Below are 21,726 nucleotides of genomic sequence, written 5' to 3'. Positions count from 1 at the left end.
ACTTAGTATGAAAGTATTCCTATCTCCAGACTCTTGCTCGTGTGAGTACTTCATCATTGGTGTTTGATAGATTTTCAACCTTTAAGTAGCAAAGTCTGGTGCCCAATCACCAGCAGTTTCCAATTACAGGCTTATTTAATCAACGTATAGAATGCAAGGAAACATTTAATCATTTGTATGTTCTCAATGAAAGTCTCTTTTGTGTTTGTCTTGTCATTGGCTATACTCAAAATACAAATTGGTTATGATGTCGTTACGCAGATGGATGGATCTTATTGTGGGAGCACCACAGGTCTTTGATCTAGAGAAGAAAACGGGTGGTGCAGTCTATGTGTACATGAACAGGAATGGCAATTTTAAAAATGAATATTCTTTACTCTTCACTGGAGCACCTAACTCAATGTTTGGACTTGCTGTTGCCAACATTGGTGATATCAACCAAGATACATTCACTGGTTTGTATACTTTTTGTGCTTTCTCTGTTGTATTGACCAGATTGCTGTACTAGTGATTGCAGACATATTGTACAGAGTGGCCACAAAGACCCTATGCATAATAGTGTGTCCTCTGTTACTTATTTGTTTTATTAGTTTTTCATGTATGGCTTCAGCATGACGGACACGAGTGAGTACACGATAGAAGAGAGACTGGTTACTTGTGTTTGGGTTCAAGACCGCATGCGAGAAGGAGTAAGTTTTGAAGACATAAGGATAAGATTTTCACAGAGGTTCAATAAGTCAGCTCCTACGCATGACACAATGCGGGCATGGGAGAAGAGGCCTTTTCAACATGGAGTGTCCTTGATTTAACTTGATTTAGAGCAAGGCCCTCTGCAGCGATTTCCCACCATTAAATCAAGACGAAGCGTATATTTTTCGGATGAGTGTGCTATTTACCTCAGCAATAGATCCAGGCATGTTTATTTTTGGTGCAAAGGAAATCCTCATTTTTATGAGGAAATTGAACAACATTCTCTTCATGTCATTATATTGGCAGCAATTTCAGAAGATCAGATGATAGGGCCATATTTTTTTGATACAAGTGTCAATCACACTGCTTGTTTGAACATGCTTCAGACGTGGTTTGTTCCACAACTGCGTTAGAGAGGTGTCGAGGCAACAGCTATCCGACAACAAGATGGTGCACCAGCACATTATGCTCTCGCAGTTAGAGAATATCTCGACGACAAATTCAGTGGACGATGGACTGGACGTGGATCTGAGATGGTGTGGCCTCCTCGAAGTCCGGACTTAACATGTGACAACTCGCTTTGGGGCATTGTGAAAGAGGAAATTTCTCATCTCCGCCTAACAACAGTTGAAGACCTCAAAACAGCTGTCAGGGGCTGCTTTTATGACCTCCAACCCCCAACATGGAAGAAGATGTCCAGAAGAACATGGAGAAAATTTGTGCTGAGAATGGAGGGAAGCATACAGATAAATTTTAACTAAATTCTATCTGTGTGCATAGGGACTTTGCGGCCACTCTGTAGATCAAAATTTAGACATTATTAGTAGCATTAGGATAAGATGGTGAGAATCTCTGCTCCTTGTAATGAGCCAATATGGTGTACAGTCCTCCAATGAGTAACATTATACAGCCAAAAGGAATGTCTTCAATGAAACTTTTAAAGCTCTCAACAGTGTTTATCATTTCGTTCCAGGTGAATAGATCACACTTGCAAAATGTCATCACAAAATTCCTTTAATGAGATGTCTTTTTCTTACTTGTCCGCCAGACTTTGCAGTCGGTGCACCGTATGATGGCAAGGGAAAAGTTTACATCTATCGTGGACAGAAAAACAGTGATGAAATTAAAAATGTACAGGTGAGAAAGTCGCCACATTTTATATAATTGGCAATATTGATCAGGATAGCTGATATTAATGTTGGCATTAGATTTGTTAACTGGTGAAACACGTGATCTTTGCAGGGTTAAACTTATCGAGGTAAATTGCACCCTGCAGATGATGTTAAGCTGAATCTACCAGCCAGTCAGATATGTTTAGCGCGAGTAGTTGTAAAAGAGATGCCACACAGTCAGGTGCAGGTCCAATCGGGTTTAATATGGACAACGAACAGTACTAACAAGGACAACAAAGGAAGACTTGACCCGGTTGTGTAATAGTGCTGCCCAGAAGGCGAAAGCGCCCCTTGTACATAAATATCAATGCAGTACAACAACCAGTCCAAACTTGCATAGGTATTACCACACCGGTGGCTTTCTGTTCTGCTGTCTCATCAATGGATGGAGGTCCTCAATGCCAGACAGGAAATTAGAGCCGTCTCCCTTGACATATTTCGTGGTTTCGATATGACCTGGCACCCCACCCTGCTCACCTAACTCTCCTCTTATGGTTGCACCATTTCTTGTTTTTGTCTTGCACCTTCTGCCCTCTCTTGACTCAGTCTCTCCCAGGTTACTGCAGGGCACACATGGTTTGCCAGTAACCTCTTCTCGTTAAACTCTCAAAATCCAGGCTCACTGCTCACCCCCTCTCATTTGTTCCTCTTTTCTCTCCACCCTGATCTCTACCTCAAAGGACCCCATTTCCAACCAATCCTTTTTTCCAGGCTGTTGTTATTCCTCCCCCTCTCCCTCACCTCTTTTCGTTTGTTAGTTGTCGGTTGGTTTGTTGCTTCTCTATTTCATGTCTGCTTTCCCCCTTCCTCTTCTTTCTGTCTTTTATTTACCTTGTGTGCAGATTATTCACCCCAATGTCAGCATAGGTGTAGGATGGGGGGGGGGGGGGGTAAACTGTAAATCTACTATATAAGAGAGCTGTTGGTTGTCTGTGTGTGTGTGGTGTGTGTGTCGTGTGTGTCGCCAATTTTCTCAGAGATGGCTAAACGGATCTTCGTCAAACCTTCATAGGTTCATCAGTGAGTGCCTGGTAGTGTGATAGGCAAAAAAAAAAAAAGTTAATCTTTATTTATTAATTTTTTTGGATTAACAAAAAAAAAAAAAAAAAAAGTAAAATATCGATAGTGCCTAAGCCTTTTAAAATTAATGACAGTTATATACAAGTACACATTCGCATAAATAAATACAATACAATCACCAGACATTTGAACATAAATAAATCAAACAATTCCGGAAGTGTACGAAGTTGGGAATAAGGCTTCTTCTTCTTCTTCCTGATTGGCATCACACTTAACTCAGAAACGTGACGAACGGCACATTCACCAGCATATATTCAACGAAAAGGTGATGAACCCCCTTCCACTCCCCCACTCCCTTCCTCACCCCTCCCTCTCCTGCCTCCACCCCCATGTGGAGGGGTGGTGGTGGAGGCTCAGGTGTGCCAAGGAAGGACTTCGCACGATGGAGGATGCCCAGTCGGCAAATGACTTTGGAGGCCAGCTTTGAAATGTGGGTTTCCCATGAAAGATCATGGCAGATAGTGAGACCCAAAAGCTTAAGTGACAGAACTTCTTGGAGAGGATTGCTGAGAAAGTATATGGGAGGGTTGTCCAGATGGTCTTTTCGGAAAGACATAGTAAGAGTGTGAGATTTGTCAGGATTGAAAGACATGTTCCACTTGTTTAACCAGTCTGTGATTTTGTCCAGGTCTGCAGAGAGTGAGGAGGCTGCAGACTGCCGATCTGAAGGATGAGGTATGGAGCGGCAGAGAATGGAGTCATCAGCAAAGATATAGAGAGGATTTTCCAGAGAGTCGGAGAGATCATTGATACAGACCAGAAAAAGCAGAGGGCCCAGAACACTGCCTTGAGGAACTCCAGCCTGAACAGGAAGGGGAGATGAGAGAATTCCCTTCAGGGCCACATGTTGACTGCAACCGCTGAGGAAGTCCGCAAGCCATACGTGGAGATTTCCATGGATACCAAAGGAGGAGAGTTTGGTGAGCAGAGCGGGGTGCCAGACTGTATCGAAGGCACGTGATATGTCAAGGGAGACTGCTCTAATTTCCTGTTTGGCATTGAGGACCTCCATCCATTGTTGAGAAAGCAGAAGCAGCATGTCCAGAGTGGAGTGTCCAGGTCTGAAACCAAATTGATGATCAGAGATCAAGCCTTTGGAGAAGAGGAAAGATTTAATATCTGAAGCAATGATGGATTCCATGACTTTGCTGATAATTGGGAAAAGGCTGATTGGTCTGTAGTTGCTGGGATCTGTTTTTGCACCTTTTTTGTGCAAAGCGGTGATGTTGGCAGATTTCCAAGCTGATGGCAGATGACCTTGAGCAAAAGAGAGCGTGAAGAGTTCAGAGAGAGGGTGTGAAAGAGCGGCAGAGCAGGATTTTAGGACCTGTGGGCTGATGCCGCCTGGTTCAGTTGCAGAATCGGAGTCGAGGTTTGACAGAAACTTCTCCACCTTGTCGGGAGAGAAGGACACAGAGTCCAGGAGCAGCTGGGTATGACTTGGTAAGGTGGGTACAGAGAGATATGGGTTTGGACACAACATTTTGAGGCAAACACAGAGTTGAGGCATTCGGCTTTTTCACGTGCAGATTCAGCTGTGTAGCCTTTTGAGGTAAGGGAGGGAATGGAGGGGGAACGAACACCAGAAACAGATTTGACCAAAAGCCACCAGGATTTGGAGGAGTGAGACAGGTTTGAGAGTCCAGTCTGGAGAGTGGAGAGATATTGTTTTCTGGCTCTTCTGAGGGTAGACATGTTTACAAACTCTTTCCATCTAGTTTAACATTTTTGTAATTACTAATCACCTCAATTGGGTAGAGTTTCCTTAAGCCCAACCTGTGATGAGGTAATATTCATTTTGTAATACGGAGATCACCCATGATAGCTTGAAGGGAAGGAGGAGTTATAATTGTTGGACAGATATGTTGTAATGACGTAATTACGTGTCGACCACGCGCCATACGAGCCAAATTAAATTAGCGACGGTGAATATCACTTGATAAGTTAGTTATTTACCAATTTCTTGTTACTCTCTCTTCTCCTTTCGACGTCTTGGATTGGAATCCACTGATCTCTATACTCACTTGATAGGGTGCCGAACGTTAATTGGTTGGGCAGTCCTAAAACCACCCGAAGTCACCGGAAGAGCTCTATCCACGATCCTGAAACCACCGGAAGTGCTCCACCCACCATATTCCTTCTCTAATAACAGAAAATTCCATTTGCGTCAATACAGACACGGTACTTGCTTCACGGTGCATATTTACTATGAAAATTCCACCTTCCCACTTGATTTTTCTCCTTTCCCACTTGATATTTTTCCTTTCCCTCTTGATTTTATACCATTCCAACTTGATTTTAGTCCATTCGGGTTGAAAAAAGCATTGTTATTGCATATATGAAATGCCATTGTGTGCTGTTTACGGTTGTCAAAACCTCAACAGTCGTGATCAAAGGAGAAGAGGAATCACATTTAATCTTTAAGTGTCATGCACCTGAGTTACAATCAAGAGTGCGGGAGCTCATGGGAGAACAAATTTGGCGGACAAATGGCTTCAAAAAATGAGCTCCCCTCCTATCCAGTTAGTATAAAGATCAGTGTTGGAATCGCCACTCTTCTATAATTTCTCTCTCTTTATAATATATGTGACCATCCGAGGATAATTCTTAATTTTCCTCTCTTTATAATGTGTGCGACCATCCGAGGATAATTCTTAATTTTCCTCTCTTTATAATGTGTGCGCCCATCCGAGGATAATTCTTAATTTTCCTCTCTTTCACGGGTAGAGTTTTCTTAAGCCCGGCCTGTGTGTACACACAAGATATGCCATGATGTACGACGTATATGGTGAGGACAGACGGGTGAGGGAAAAAAGCACAGAAGGTGCTTCTACTCGAAGGGTCTGGATGCTGGACAAAAGGGTAAACATTGTGAGAGGTCTCAGGAAGGGTGTTGGGCTGACAGGATGGCCTCGAGGTACGCAGACGTCGCCTCTGAGCTGTCTATTCTGGGTTTGAATCCCGACCCAGCTATAAATGGTCATCGTGGTGTTTCACAGGCAGGGTGATTCATCAATTTATGTGCCGTCCCTTGGATGGACGTTAACCTGGGCATCCCGTCTGCTGGCATTTAGTTGATGGATGTTAAAGATCCCACGGAGTCCTTCGGAAAGAGTAGGGGAGCTCACCTCTGCTGCTGAGATACTGCGGAAGGTTAGAAATCTTTTATATGCCCACCAATATAAATTTCTGAATATGCCAGTGCCTGTGGGTGCTAGAATTTACCTTTGGCCCCAGGCACCACAAACCCTATCTATGCCACTGCCAATGTGTCATTCTCCCCCTAACCCCTTCCCTTGACTACACTCTCACTTATACTATGCTATTGGTTTTTCCATTTTGTTCGCTTCCATTCGGCTCTACCTCTTCCACGAGCCTCAATCATTTATACAAAACAATGAAGTGTTCATGTCTGTATGGTGTATGTCATTGGAATTTATTTGTGGTTTAAATTAAAGGTGAAGTCATCTCATGTAAGTACATACAGGGTGAGTCAAAAGTAGCGCCCGATTTCTGTTTATATATATATATATATATTTATATATATATTTCTGTCAGTTGATTGTTTGCCATTTGTATTAGTGTACAAGAAGGTAGAAATAAATGAATAACATGTTTATCTAACCATTTATTCGGGGGAAAATGATTACGGAAGTGTACCAAGCTGTTTTACTTGCAATTTTCAAAGTGCCCTCCTTCGTGATCGATGCACAATTGTAGCTGAGCAGGCACAAAGTGGCACACACGCTTGCAGAGTTCGATATCAATTTCCTCAAACTTTGCAGTGATTTGAGCTTTCAATTCCTGAATGGTATGAGGCTTTTCACGATAAACAAGGTCTTTCATGAGCCCCCAAAGAAAGAAATCTGGAGGTGTAAGGTCTGGGGAGCGTGCCGGCCACTCGATCGGACCGCGGCGGCCGATCCACTTTCCGGGAAAGTTTTCATCAAGCCACTGACGAACATGACGTCCATAATAAGGTGGAGCTCCATCTTGCTGGAAATAACAGTCCTGATCTTGTACCCTGGGCCAAAAGAAGGTTTGCAGCATATCCAGCTAAATTTCTGCAGTGACAGATCCCTCAAAAAAAGGGTCCAATTATCCCTAATGGAGATATGGCTGCCCAAACTGTCACGCCAGGTAAATTTACCTCCTTCTCAACTGTCACTTTTGGGTTCCCCGCAGCCCAGTAGACACAATTGTGTCTGTTAATTGTGCCGTTAAGCTTAAAACATGCCTCATCTGACCACCAGATGTTGTCTGGCATTGTGTCCTCTTCGTCAAGTTTAGCTAAGAACTCTTCGCAAAATTGAAGACGCCGCTCGTCATCTCCATCATGAAGGGCATGCAGTAAGCGTGGAATGTAAGGTTTCCAGTTTTTCTGGTGAAGGATACGGATAACACTTGATTGGCTCACTTCCAACTCTGCAGATAAATGGCGAGTTGACTTTTGCGGACTTTGTTCCAGTCTCCTGATGGCTTCTTCAGCCTTAGCTACATTCGTTGCCGTTTTTAGACGACCGGACTTCTTTGCAGTGGCTACCGACCCTGTTGCTTCAAATTTCTTGACAATCAATCGTTTGTTTTTTCCCTGGGGTGGGTTGATATCGAAATCCTGTGCCAAACGGCGTGCCGCCATCGTTGGTTGTTCATTACATTTGTAGTAATGTTTCACGGCCGCAATGCGTTGATTCATTGAAAGATAATTAATGGTTCAATTTGGTGCAACTTCAGTAACTTTCCAAACTCTCAGCAATAACCTGCAAAACAAAACAAAAATAAATAAAAAATTAAGAAAATTAATAATCTGCAAGACAATTATTAACAACATGACATCCCAGAAAGAATCTGACAGCCAAAAAACAGAAATCGGGCGCGGCCACTACTTTTGATTCACCCTGTATATAAATCAATCGTAGTAGTTCATGAACAAGTGTTGTGCTGGAAGATTGAGTAAGACATTTGTTTCACCGCTTTAGTAACTTTTGATGTTGACATGAAAGAATACGCAGCAAACTGAAACAACATGTATTTTAATTCCTGGCAGGTCATTGATGGTGAAGAAATCATGGGCATGGACCATTTTGGTGTCTCTCTGGCAGGCGGATGGGATATAGATGGGAACACTTACCCAGACATTGCTGTGGGTTCTCTGAATGACCGTGTGGCTATCATCAGGTGAAGAGAGAAAGAGACAATGATGAGTGAAACTCAGGCAAATGGGATAGGACATGATAACCAATGTATATTTATGTTAATTATGTAAATTTATGCCGTCAGTGTAAAATTATGATCTCGGCCTTTTATCGAATAGGATTCAACATGAGATGCTGTTGCATGGCCCGTTCACAAGGTTTTTTGCAAAAGAGATGCACACAGCTAGTAGTCAAGACATGACAACATTTTAATATTTTATCACAATACTATATATACAGTGTCCTCCATAAGTATTGGAACAGTGAAGTGAAATTTATTGTTATTGCTTTATACTCAAGAAATGTTGATTTGAGATAAAAATATGAATATGAGGAAATATTACAGAAGGTGAGCTTTTATTTCTTGGTATATATATATATATATATATATATGTGTTTCACCATTGTAGAACAATAGCACTTTGTATGTTCAGACCCTCCATTTTAGGTAAACATAAGTATTGGAGAGGGAGGGAGAATCCGCCATGTCTCTGTGGGTAATAAATGTGGGTAATAAATCCGCCATGTCTGTGTGGGTAATAAATAGTTTCCAGTAATTTTGCAATAATCAATACCTCCAACACAGAGTTGCGAAAAAAATGATTTTCCTAATACCGTTAATAAAACATCATTTGAGTAGATATGAGTCTGGAACATTTACATTACATTACATTACACTTGGTCCTCAGCTTACGTTCTTGAAAACACGACGTTACGTGAAACGGCGTTACATGAATGAATTTATCTCATAATAATTAACGTAAATAAAGGGGGGTGAGGCTAGCTTCCTTCGCCCCCATTAAATGCATCACATTTAGGTAAATTCACACACTTTTCATTGTTTATATATTGCACCATGTTGCATCAGTCCACCAGTCCACCACCCCTAAAGTGCAGAGGGGAAGAGGGAAATTCTACTATTTTTGCTTACATAATAAATTGATGATATAGTGTTTTGACCAATAGGTTTTAAGAGAAAATAAAGAAAAACAAGTGCAGATACATTCAAAGTCCATCTCCCCCATGCCAAATAAATAAATATCCTCCAGCGCGATACCGCCATGCAGCACATAGAGACAGTATTGGGAGGGAGAGGTGTACAATAATTGATTGATCAATTGTGCAATTTAAATCAATAAATAATGATCGTAAAATAATTTCTTAATCAATTGGATAATAGCATACTTCAGCCACCAGTGTTTCATCCGAAGCTGTATCTTTTTGAAAATTAATTAAATAAGTCATTAATCTAAAAAAAATCAATTAATTTATTCATCAATAAATAATAAATCGATTAATTGATTAATCAATAAATCAAAAATATCCTTTCACTTGATCATTGTCATGTCCAAATATCAGCTTCCTCGCTCAAAAGATGCCTGAGCTATTGCCCAGATGAGAAAGAAAATAAATAAGTACATAGTTAATCGATAATAATTAAGTAATTAATCAATTAATCGAAAAACAAAAAAATACAGTTTTTGCCAAAGCACGTGCTCACTATTGTGCCCAAATTTTAGCTTCCTAGCTCAAAGGATGGCTGAAATATCGCCCGGACAAACAAACAAGCAAGCAAGAAAGAAAGAAACCGAAGTGAAAACTGAGTACTCCCTTTCAGTGTGTATCATCGCCGGGCCCCCTCCAGTGCCTGGTGATGACGTCATGCAGCACCTGGAGATGGAATTGGAAAGGAGCGGTGTCCAATTAACTTTCACCCTTTAAAAACAGTGCAAATAAGTGATTGAAATATCAGCTAATTTTTGTTTGTATCCTTTTCTCATCTGTGTTGCGTGTACTGCAGAGCAACCTGCTTTGTGGTGCTTTAAAAGGTGGTGTATAATCGGAAATGCTGTTTGCTAAGGTGATAGATTGCTGTATATATATATATATATATGAAGTATTGAATATACAAGCATTTTCTGAATGTAATCAAAATGAGAAGTGGGAGTGAATGAGGAGTAAGAGTTCTTGTTTTAATGTAAACTAGCCGAAACCCGTGGAACATCCACGGAAGGGAGGATGTGGTGTATGGATAGAGTGTACCATTATGGATGGCATAGGGGATTTGCTCGTCCGAGTAAGAGTTAGGAAGAAAGATGAGAATGAAGAGTGCGTATATGAACAACGTATTTATTGCAATCTACTTAATTGACAACGCTACGATATACTTTTGAAAAATGAATGGATTCGTAATAGGAATCGGCATAGCACCACTCTGGGATTGTCCACTCAGTGGACGGCTTGCTGTCGCCTTCGACTGTCCAATCAGCGGACGGCTTGCTTCGCCTTCACCCAGCAGACGCCAATAAGATGGCGTCGTAAGATGGCATCGTATCGGCAGTTAATCGGATGCTTTTGGGCCCCAACGTCGGCTAATTCAGATTTTTCGAGTATGCCTGTACGTGATAAACAAAGAGCGCGGTTCGTAGATCGTAAATCCATTAATGCCGTGGGCATCGGGTCACTGGGTGCGGCATAAAAGGGATAACAAAGTCGAGTCCTTACGCTATTATTATATAGACTAGCCGAAACCCGTGGAACATCCACGGAAGGGAGGATGTGGTGTATGGATAGAGTGTACCATTATGGATGGCATAGGGGATTTGCTTGTCCGAGTAAGAGTTAGGAAGAAAGATGAGAATGAAGAGTGCATATATGAACAACGATCGCCGACACCGGCACAAATGCATGCTCTGGATTGTCCACTTGGTGGACGGCTTGCTTTCGTCTTCGCCTGTCCAATCAGCAGACGGCTTGCTTCGCCTTCGCCCAGCAGACGCCAATACGATGGCGTCGTAAGATGGCGTCGTATCGGCAGTTAATCGGATGCTTTTGGGCCCCAACGTCGGCTAATTCAGATTTTTCGAGTATGGCTGTACGTGATAAACAAAGAGCGCGGTTCGTAGATCGTAAATCCATTCGTGCCGTGGGCATCGGGTCACTGGGTGCGGCGTAAAAGGGATAACAAAGTCGAGTCCTTACGCTATTATTATATATACACAAAGAATTAAGTTAAGCACCCCCCCCGTTTTTTTACAACCTCGCACATTACAAGTTTGTTGTCGTCAAAACAGTGTAATATACCCATGATATTGCTATATTTTCTGGAGAAGTGATATTATGGTCACATAAAAACATAACAATCATGCCGTTTTCAATATTTTATTCTGAATAATTTAAGGTGAAAATTTTTGGGAATTTTAGGCATATTTTCACCTCAATTTAAGTATGGAGCTATAGGTCCATCACGGACAGTGTGGATGACGTTTATGTTTTCTAACGTACAGTCATTGTTCTGAGAAGACCTCTAGCGATCTTTGCGTCAATAACGTGTGTAGGACCCACGTGATCGGATGGAGCAAGGTGCTGTGACAACCATCCCCTGGCCTGCGTACAGTCCTGACCTGAACCCCCTCGAGCACGTTTGGGACATGTTGGGACGACAAATTGCGAAGATGGTCCCTCCAATAGCCAATCTGGATGAATTGGAACGTGCATTACATCGGGAATGGAACAACCTGCCACAGCAACGCATACGACGGCTTACAGGGTCTATGAGACGTAGGGTTGAGTCAGTGATCCGATCACGTGGGTCCTACACACGTTATTGACGCAAAGATCGCTAGAGGTCTTCTCAGAACAATGACTGTACGTTAGAAAACATAAACGTCATCCACACTGTCCGTGATGGACCTATAGCTCCATACTTAAATTGAGGTGAAAATATGCCTAAAATTCCCAAAAAATTTCACCTTAAATTATTCAGAATAAAATATTGAAAACGGCATGATTGTTATGTTTTTATGTGACCATAATATCACTTCTCCAGAAAATATAGCAATATCATGGGTATATTACACTGTTTTGACGACAACAAACTTGTAATGTGCGAGGTTGTAAAAAAACGGGGGGGTGCTTAACTTAATTCTTTGTGTATAGATGAGTATGGCTGTGGCAACAGAAGCTGAGAAAGTTGTATTGTTATTGGAAGATTTCAGTTTAGATTCATGGAGATTGGGAATTACCATAGGGAGAGGGATGAGTGGTTGTGTTTACTTCCTGAGAGTGGTTTCATTGAAATCCGTGAATCCGTTCTCAAGTTAACAAAAAAGGATTCCTGGGAGAGCCTGCCCTCCCGGCTCCCAGCCTGTGTCGAGATATAACCAGCGTCGCGATTTGGCATTTGCAGTTTCGCCACGTGTGTCCATGACTTTCCAAGACAATTTTATAACCGACGATGTAATAGTGAGTTAGATAGGTAAATAATCGCAATGTTATGTGAAGCCTTGGTATATAACTAGTACAGATGTTATAACGAAACAACGTTAACCGGTACGACGTTAAGCAGGGACACCCTGCAGCAATTATATAACTTCCAACACCGGACTCCTCCACTATATTTGTTAAAGTCCCTCAATTGTATTTGTAGAATGATGAACATGTCGAATGTAAACAGCAGATATCAGAGCTTGAATGAAAAATTGTGAAAAATTTAATAAAACCTGATCATTGGTGTAAATTATTGGAGGGGATCCATTGTACAGCACTTTGTGAAGTCCTTTCACATATCATTTTATATTAGATTTTTTTTTTCTTTTTTTCTTTGTATACTGAATCGAGGCTCGTGAAAGAGCTAAAATAAGCTGATGGAAAAGAGAATGATGTTAAAGAGAAAATAAAAAGGCAGGATAATGACATAGGAAATGGGGTCATGGTTGGACAAAACAATCAAAGGAAAGAAGGAACAGGAAAAGAGGAAAGAGAGAGGGGTGGATACGTGTTAACCTATTTGTGCATTACATTACATAGTGTTAATGAATGAATGAATGAATGATCGTTTTAAGGCCATTTTCCCCGCTAGAGCGGGGGTTAGCCTTGCGGGCCCCATGACAATCATGGTTCCCTGTTTGAGGCAATGTTTTTATGGCCGGATGCCCTTCCTGACGCCAACCCTTGGTCACGCTCTTACGATGTGTAGGGATATGGTGTACCTGTTCCAAACCGGGGTACACACCGGGATCATTCATCCCAGCAAGCTGGTACTCAATTTGCCGACCTCAGACGGATGACAGGCTGAGTCAACCCCCCTGGCGTTAATTCAGCGATCGACCGGGATTCGAACCCAGGATCCTAGGATCCCAAGCCGGCACCCTAACCGCGAAGCCAACACCAGTGTTAATGAGGTCATTAAAATGAGCTCCGTCCAGCCGACCGACCAATCATCCGTCCATGTACTTTTGTGTACGTGATATTTAAAAAACCGTTCAACTATTTAGCTTTCATATTGCAGATATCTATTCCTCGTGACGTTATCTCAACCTGATTAGATCACGGCGGTGATTGGCTGAATTATGTTTCCATGGCAACCATCTCGTGATATTTAAAAAACCGTTCAACATTTAGCTTTCATATTGCAGATAACTATTCCTCATGACGTTATCTCAACCTGATTAGATCATGGCGGTGATTGGATGAATTATGTTGCCATGGCAACCATCTCAGTAACTTGGCTTGTGTACGGGATATTTAAAAAACCGATCAACATTTAGCCTTCATATTACACAGATCTATTCCTCATACCACCGAAAACGTCAGGAGACCTAGAGTATCAGCTCCTTGTGTAAATTAATACAATTAGTAGTTTGCAATTTATAATATACTTTTGTTATATTCTTTCTCACACTTTTCACAGATCAAGCCCAGTAGTTTCCATTAGGTCGAAATATATGGAACCCAAGGATATAGATATGAAGTTAGGAAAGTGTGGAGACAAACATTGGTAAGTAGAAATTGTGCATTTATTTTTGTTTTTGAAAATACAATGCTCATATTATAAACAACATGCAAAAAAAGAAGAAGAACCTGATGTTATGTCAATGAGCTTTAATATTTTCACAAGTAACACACAACAACAACAACAACACCAGGCATTTTAAGGCCATTTTCCCTGCTAGAGTGGGGGTTAGCTTTGCAGTCCCCATGACAATCTTCTCCATTTTGCCCTATTTTCTGCATCTCCCCTTGTTAACCCCCTTGCCCGCATTTCTTCTTCCACTATCATTAGCCAAGTCTTTCTCGGTCTTCCCCATCCTCTACTTCCTTCTACATTCATTGCCATCACTCTTCTCAACCAGTCACTTTTATCCTTCCCCAACACATGACCAAACGATCTCAACCTGTTCTTCTTCACAGCATCCATCACAGGCTCTATTCCCATCATCTTTCGCAATTCATCATTTGTCTTCCTCTCTCTCAGCGACACTCCGCACATCCACCGAACCATTCGCATTTCCACCCTTTCCAGCCTCCGTTGCTGCTCTACGTTTATTACACATGTCTCGCTCCCATAAATCATAACACTTCTCACACATGCAGCATACACCTTTCCCTTCAGCTTCAGCGACACTCTCCTCCTCATCAGCACGCCACTCAGTTCCCGAAACTTCTTCCATGCACATCTCACTCTAGCAACCGTTGCCGAATCTGATCCACCTTCTCCATCGAGCATGTCTCCGAGGTAGCAAAATGTTTTCACACCTTCCAGCTTCATGCCATCTCCAAGATCCAACTCAACATTTCCTCCGTCTGCAGCTCCCTCTGTGCACACCTTACACTTGAATGTAGCTGCCACACTGGTTAATGACCCTCTCAAACCACTACATTTTTGATGAACCCACTCAGCGCACATTGTACATTGAATGGAGTTCACTCCGACACCCTTCCTGCACACAGCACACGGCCACTACCCAGTTCTTTCCACCTCACCACATGCTTTACCACTTGACATCACCTTTGTCTTTCCGATATTCACCTTCAGACCTTTTGTCTCCATGCATTCCTTCCACTTGTTCATCTTCTCCTTCAGTCCATCCATACTTTCTGCAATCAACACCAGATCATCTGCATACAACAACTCTGACGGTAAACCTTCCTTTACGTTCCGAGCCAGCACCTCCATCACAGCAACAAATAGTAGTGGACTTAGTACCGACCCCTGATGCACTCCCACCTTCACCTCAAACTCACCACTGTTCCCGTCCTTCGTCCTTACAGCTGTGTGCGCTCTTTCATACAATGCCATCACTACTCTCATCAACCATTCCTCCACTCCTAAATTCCTCAATGCCCATGTCACTACTTCGCGTGGAACCCTATCGAATGTTTTCTCCAGATCAACAAACCCAAGAAACAACTTCTTACTCTTCTCCATGTACTTCTCCTGCAACTGCCTTACAACAAAAAGCACGTCTGTCGTTCCTCTTCCTGGCATAAATCCAGACTGCATTTCGTCGATCTTCACTTTCTGCCTTATCCTCCTCTCCAACATCCTTTCCAATACCTTCATTCCATGCTCCAATAACTTTATCGCTCTATACGAGCCACAGTCCAAAGGGTCACCTTTCCCCTTGTATAGAGGGACGAGGGTACTCAGTTCCCAATCCACTGGAATGCGGCCTTCTTTCACCACCAGATTACAGATCTCTGTCATTCTCTTCACACCCCAACTTCCTGCTGCCTTCAACATATCTCCCACAACACCCGTCGGCCCTCCCGCTTTTCTACTCTTCCTTGCTTTTATCGCTTCCTCAACTTCCTTCTCAGTTATCTTCTCTGCCGGTCCTAAAACTGGGTTACTCTCTATGTTGCCATCCCATTCATTCTCTGCATTCAACAGCATTTCCATGTATCTCTTCCATCTTCCTTTAATTCCATCTGGGTCCACAACGATTTGTCCCACTTCATCCTTCAAGCAACTCACCCCCATCACATCACACCTCTTTTTCGCTATCTGCTTTGCAATCCTGAATACCGCTCTCTGACCCTCTTCCGAATCCAAGCGTTCTCCGAACATGCCTCCTGCGCCTTTGCTACCTTTCTTTGCAGCCTTCTTGGCTGCCTTATAACTTTCAGTTTGGTTTCATAACAGTTTCACATAAGTTTCACAAGGTAGAACAGTTTCACAAGCAACAGGACATGTTTAAACGATATGTGCTATGATAATATTATCTGAGAAATTATACAAGATTGAAAATCTGTAAATAAATTATTAAATCATATTATTTCATCCCATATTTAGTATGTGCTTTTAATGAAGTTAATTATTTGGAAAGCAATGCCACTTTTGAGATTGTTATCTTAAACAGTTGAAGCAACTGCTCGTTTCCCACATCTGATGTGACATGACATCTACAAAATTAGCAAAACTACTTGATTATATTTATATTCATGTTCATCATTATGCTGTGTATTGTTTAATCCTTTTTCCTTCTGAAAACAGTTTGAAACTTAAAGTTTGCTTCGAAGCAGATGGCAAGGTGTCTGCTTTTTCCTCTGACGTCAGTAAGTATTATATTTTGCATGAAACATGGCAATTTGTTTGAGGGAGAGGGGATGTAAAGTGAACATGGTGAACCACACCCTTATGGCCAGGTGGCACTTGCTGATTGGCTGGTTTGGCCATAAAATGTGTCGCACAGTGGTGCAGAGAGAGAGAGACTCTGGGAGGGCTTGGCTTGGAGGATTCTGGTTTATGGAGAGGCCCTGAGGAAGGGTTTGTGAGTGGATTGGACATCGTTGGGTGTGAACACCGGAGCTCAGGCTGTGCATGGGACATTAAGCTCGGTTGAATCTGGGCCTCTAACGATGTTTCTGTTTTAGCCCAAGTTTGGCCATTAACGATGCTGCTGGCCCATGACTTTCAAGAACAAGCTGGCCTAGTATGACGTTCGACTAAGTAGGTTAGAGCAGGAATATGGAATTTGGAATCGGCATGCTGGCGACAGCTTTTCTATTCTTTGCAAAGGTCCACCAACAAATGTTGAACCCCCAGTTTAATATTCATCTGAGGGATGGCACCCATTGATGCATTGCCCTGCCTGCAAAACACCAGGATGATAGTTCATAGCTAAACAAAGATTTGCCCACAGGCTAGACAGCTCAGAACAGAGGTGAGAGTGTATACCTCTCGGGCCTAGGCTATCCTGCCAGGCCTGAGAGCAATGCTGTTAGCTCGATGATCAATTAGTTTTTGGAGAGAAGGATTTATATTTTCTGTAACCATGCAATTTTTACAAGTTGACAATCACAGCACTATTAGGTCACAGGGAGAAGGTGCCTTCTGCATATTTTGAAAGTATATGATCCATAATGGCATTGAACAATTTGCGTTGGCAACTTCAGATAACAGTTACCTTTTTTTCTAGCCCAAGAGGAATACATTTCATGAAATAATTGAGAAAGCATGTTGGTTATAGGTGTTTAATATTTTAAAACATTTATATGAAAAATTTCAGAGAAAACTTTGCTATTGATTTTCAACATTACTGTATTTTCATAGAAATAACCCACCCCCTGGTATACGTATACCCCGCACCTGGGGAAAAATGTGCTCTCGGAAAATCTTAGGCACGTATAACCTGTACACGGGCATACCCCACATGCTAGCTTTCTTCTCCACATGACCAGGAAAAAAACGTGTCCGTGTGAATGGATCAAACGTTCGATTAGAATTACTAGTGGGGTCACCCGTGGGAATCCCACGGGCATGGAGGTGTATCGTTGCGATCGGTGCAGCCGTTTTTGCGGTACCCGGGACAATAACGTTAGGCGGGAGTCCAAACCTGAAAATGCTGGAGACCAAAGCTGAAATTGGAAAAACTAGCAACGGTACCCGCCCTATGGGCGGGGCTTCAATTGGGAGGCCCAAATGAAAAGGCAAAATATCAGAAATTGAAGGCTTTTTTTTATTTTAAACGATTCATATAAACATCCGTTGAATCATATCACACGCAAATCATCAAAATCTAAACAGTATCTTTAGAATTTCAATAAAAGCCCCATCACTGTTCATATCGGTAAATATTATTCCATCGTGTTTCAAATCGTGATTGATACACGATGATCGTGATGATCGTGATCGTGAATCGTGATCGTGTTCACAATCGCTATGTCGTATGTACTCCCGATTCGTGTACCAAATTCCCGATACATGTAACTGTACCAAATCAACAGTTAAAAGGATTTTGAGCCGATAGGTGTTACGGCCTTGGCAAGATCGATGGAGACAGCGATCTGTTAGCGATCGATGGAGACAGCGATCTGTTAGCGTATTCACCGCCCAAATATCGATGTGGAATTCTCTCATGTAGAGATTAAACGGCGTTTGAACTTTGGCGAGGTCATTATTTACTTTTAATGATGTTTATATATGAATGATGTTTATATTGGTTTTGGGTCATTTCCTTTTCGCATATCTCGTGGGATTGTGAGTTGGAGAGACGGCCGTGATGGCGGCGAGGGGGTTGGAATTCTCTCAAGCAGGGATTCAACCCGTGTCCTTATAAAAGGTCTTTGGCCGAGGTCACCGAGTCCAATCGGTGCAGCTGTGCAGCGATCGGTGCAGCCGTTTGTGCGGCACCCAGGAAAACAACATCGTCACAATGAGAACAATGAACGTTATGCGAACGCGAATGTTATGTGGCAGTCCAAACCTGAGAATGCTGGAGACTAAAGCTGAAATTGGGAAAACTAAATAGCCTATTTTACTCCTGGAGATCCTAGGATTATCCACCCAAAATATATTTGCGATCGGTTCAGCAGTTTTTACGGTACCTTCGAACAGACTGACAGACGGATGGACAGTTGGCGAATTATAGTAAGATAATATAGCCCATTTTACTCCAGGGGTCCCAGGATTACCCACCCAAAATTTCGTTGCGATCGGTTCAGCCGTTTTTGCGGTACCTGGGAACGGACGGACGGACAGACAGACGGACGAACATTTGGTGAATTATAGTAAGATTCAATAACAGCAGGCACCCTTTAGAACAGAAGCCTCTCCTCAGTGAAAGACACATGAAAGCCCGCTTGGAGTTTGCAAAAAACCACCTAAAGGACTCTCAGACTGTGAGAAACAAGATTCTGCGGTCTAATGAAACCAAGATTGAACTGTTTGGGTTCCGTCTGGCCACTCTGCCATTAAGCCCAGATCGGTCTGGTGTTGCAGTGATGGTTGTCCTTCTGGAAGTTTCTCCCATCTCCACACAGGATCTCTGGAGCTCAGTCAGAGTGACCATCGGGTTCTTGGTCACCTCTTACCAAGGCCCTTCTCCCCCGATTGCTCAGTTTGGCCGGGCGGCCAGCTCTAGGAAGAGTCCTGGTTGTTCCAAACCTCTTCCATTTAATAATTATGGAGGCCACTGTGCTCTTGGGAACCTTCAATGCAGCAGAGTTTTTTTTGTAGGCTTCCCCAGATCTGTGCCTCGCCACAATCCTGTCTCTGAGCTCTGCAGGCAGTTCCTTCGCCCTCATGGCTTGGTTTTTGCTCTGATATGCATTGTCAGCTGTGAGACCTTATATAGACAGGTGTGTGCCTTTCCAAATCATGTCCAATCAATTGAATTTACCACAGGTGGACTCCAATCAAGGTGTAGAAACATCTCAAAGATGATCAAGAGGAATGGGAGGCACCTGAGCTAAATTTCAAGTGTCATAGCAAAAGGTCTGAATACTTATGTAAATGTGATATTTCAGTTTTTTCTTTTTAATAAATTTGCAAAACTTTCTAAAATCCTGTTTTCTCTTTGCCATTATGGGGTATTGAGTGCAGATTGATGAGGGAAAAAATGAATTTAAACGATTTCAGCATAAGGCTGCAACATAACAAAATGTGAAAATAGTGAAGGGGTCTGAATACTTTCTGAATGCAATCTATTTGCATGAAAATACGGTAATTGTTAATTCATGAACTTTAAAGATCATTTTATGCATTACTAAAGGGAATTCAATATATTTAAATGGTTTGAGCATAAGTGGAAAACATTCAGGTAAATAAATCCAATACGATGTATTCCAATGAATTTGTGACAATCCAAGTATAGAGTGCTGTGAAGAGTGAATATGACCCCATCATTCCCTGCTCGTGCCTCATAGTTCATTAATATATTTGTTGCAAACACACTTTAATTTAATTATTTACATTCCTGTGGAAGGAACAATGTGCCGGCACTGATGCTCTTGGAGCGTTGTTCTTTTGTGCATTTGCAAAACTCACGTTTTGTTTTTTCCTCCCAAACCCTAAGTCCTTGCTTACAGCGTGGAATCCGTCACCGATGAAGCAGGGAATGACCTCAAATCATACATTTCTCTTCAGTACCCCGAAGGCAATTCTTTATCCAGTGGAAAAGTGATTTTGCGAGGCACACAAACGACTTGCATTGAACCCAAAGTGCTAATCCAGGTATTCCAAACTGTTTTGCAAAAAAGACGTGTCAGCTTTTATCATAACTGTCCTTGTGAAATGGTCCCGTATAATGTGATTAATTGTAAGTTTCACTGCAAAATAGGTTATATTTAAAATAAAAAAATTTAAAAAATTGTCATACATCGAAGCTAACATATAAGTTAGCACAAAGCCTGGCATTGGCTTAACGGTTAAGGTGGCTGGCATAAGATCTTAGGGTCTTGAGTTTGAGTCCCTGTTGTGCCGTTAAATAACATCAGATGGGTTGACTCGGCATGTCATCCTTCTGAGGTCGGCAAAATGAGTACCAGCCTACTGGTAACGGGGGGCACTGCATCAGCGGCACGGCCATGCTCCCAGCAATGATGCAACGAGCAGCCACAGGTTGAATACGAAATAATAACCAGCGCATGCCTGTGTGACTTTGTATTAAATAGATCTTCACTCCAATCTCAAAAATAATCACAGAGAGAATTTACTTAGCTTTACATGAAATCTCTGCGCAGATAAATATGGACATCTATATATATAAAACACAGAAACGCTATGAAGCGATGACGCTATGAACGATATGACGCTATGAAAAAAAAAATCACTATGACGCTCTGAAACGCTATGAACGCGATGACGCTATGAACGCTATGACGCTATGACGCTATGAAACGCTATGAACGCGATGACGCTATGAACGCTATGAACGATATGACGCTATGACGCTATGAACGATATGACGCTATGAACGCTATGAAGCTATGAACGATATGACGCTATGAAAAAAAAAATCGCTATGACGCTATGAACGATATGACGCTATGACGCTATGAGACGCTATGACCGCTATGAAGCTATGACCGCTATGAACGAAATGACGCTATGACCGCTATGAAGCTATGACCGCTATGAACGAAATGACGCTATGAAAAAAAAATCGCTATGACGCTATGAAACGCTATGAACGCTATGACGCTATGAACGATATGAACGCTATGACACTATGAACGCTATGAACGATATGACGCTATGACCGCTATGAAGCTATGACCGCTATGAACGAAATGACGCTATGAAAAAAAAATCGCTATGACACTATGAACGCTATGAACGAAATGACGCTATGACCGCTATGAAGCTATGACCGCTATGAACGAAATGACGCTATGAAAAAAAAATCGCTATGACGCTATGAAACGCTATGAACGCTATGACGCTATGAACGATATGAACGCTATGACACTATGAACGCTATGAACGATATGACGCTATGAACGCTATGACACTATGAACGCTATGAACGATATGACGCTATGACCGCTATGAAGCTATGACCGCTATGAACGATATGACGCTA

At 42.2% G+C, this 21,726-nt stretch overlaps 1 protein-coding gene across 2 annotated transcripts in view; it reads left to right on the top strand.

The window, feature by feature from the left end:
* LOC137431101 (integrin alpha-6) overlaps positions 1–21,726 on the top strand; it is a 148,492-nt gene that overhangs the window by 70,842 nt on the left and 55,924 nt on the right. Inside the window, exons 7-12 of one of the 2 annotated variants that reach the window (XM_068122008.2) lie at positions 262–455; positions 1,739–1,827; positions 7,990–8,120; positions 13,830–13,916; positions 16,416–16,477; positions 20,218–20,375. In XM_068122008.2, coding sequence (XP_067978109.2) covers positions 262–455; positions 1,739–1,827; positions 7,990–8,120; positions 13,830–13,916; positions 16,416–16,477; positions 20,218–20,375 — 721 coding nt within the window. The remainder of the gene's footprint in view (positions 1–261; positions 456–1,738; positions 1,828–7,989; positions 8,121–13,829; positions 13,917–16,415; positions 16,478–20,217; positions 20,376–21,726) is intronic. The other variant, XM_068122009.2, reaches the window with a different exon arrangement.

Source organism: Myxine glutinosa, chromosome 7 (assembly GCF_964187855.1).
Source record: "Myxine glutinosa chromosome 7, kmMyxGlut1.1, whole genome shotgun sequence".
Taxonomy (NCBI): domain Eukaryota; kingdom Metazoa; phylum Chordata; class Myxini; order Myxiniformes; family Myxinidae; genus Myxine; species Myxine glutinosa.
Note: the sequence above shows the minus strand (reverse complement) of the source record. Positions and strands in the feature narration are given on the sequence as shown.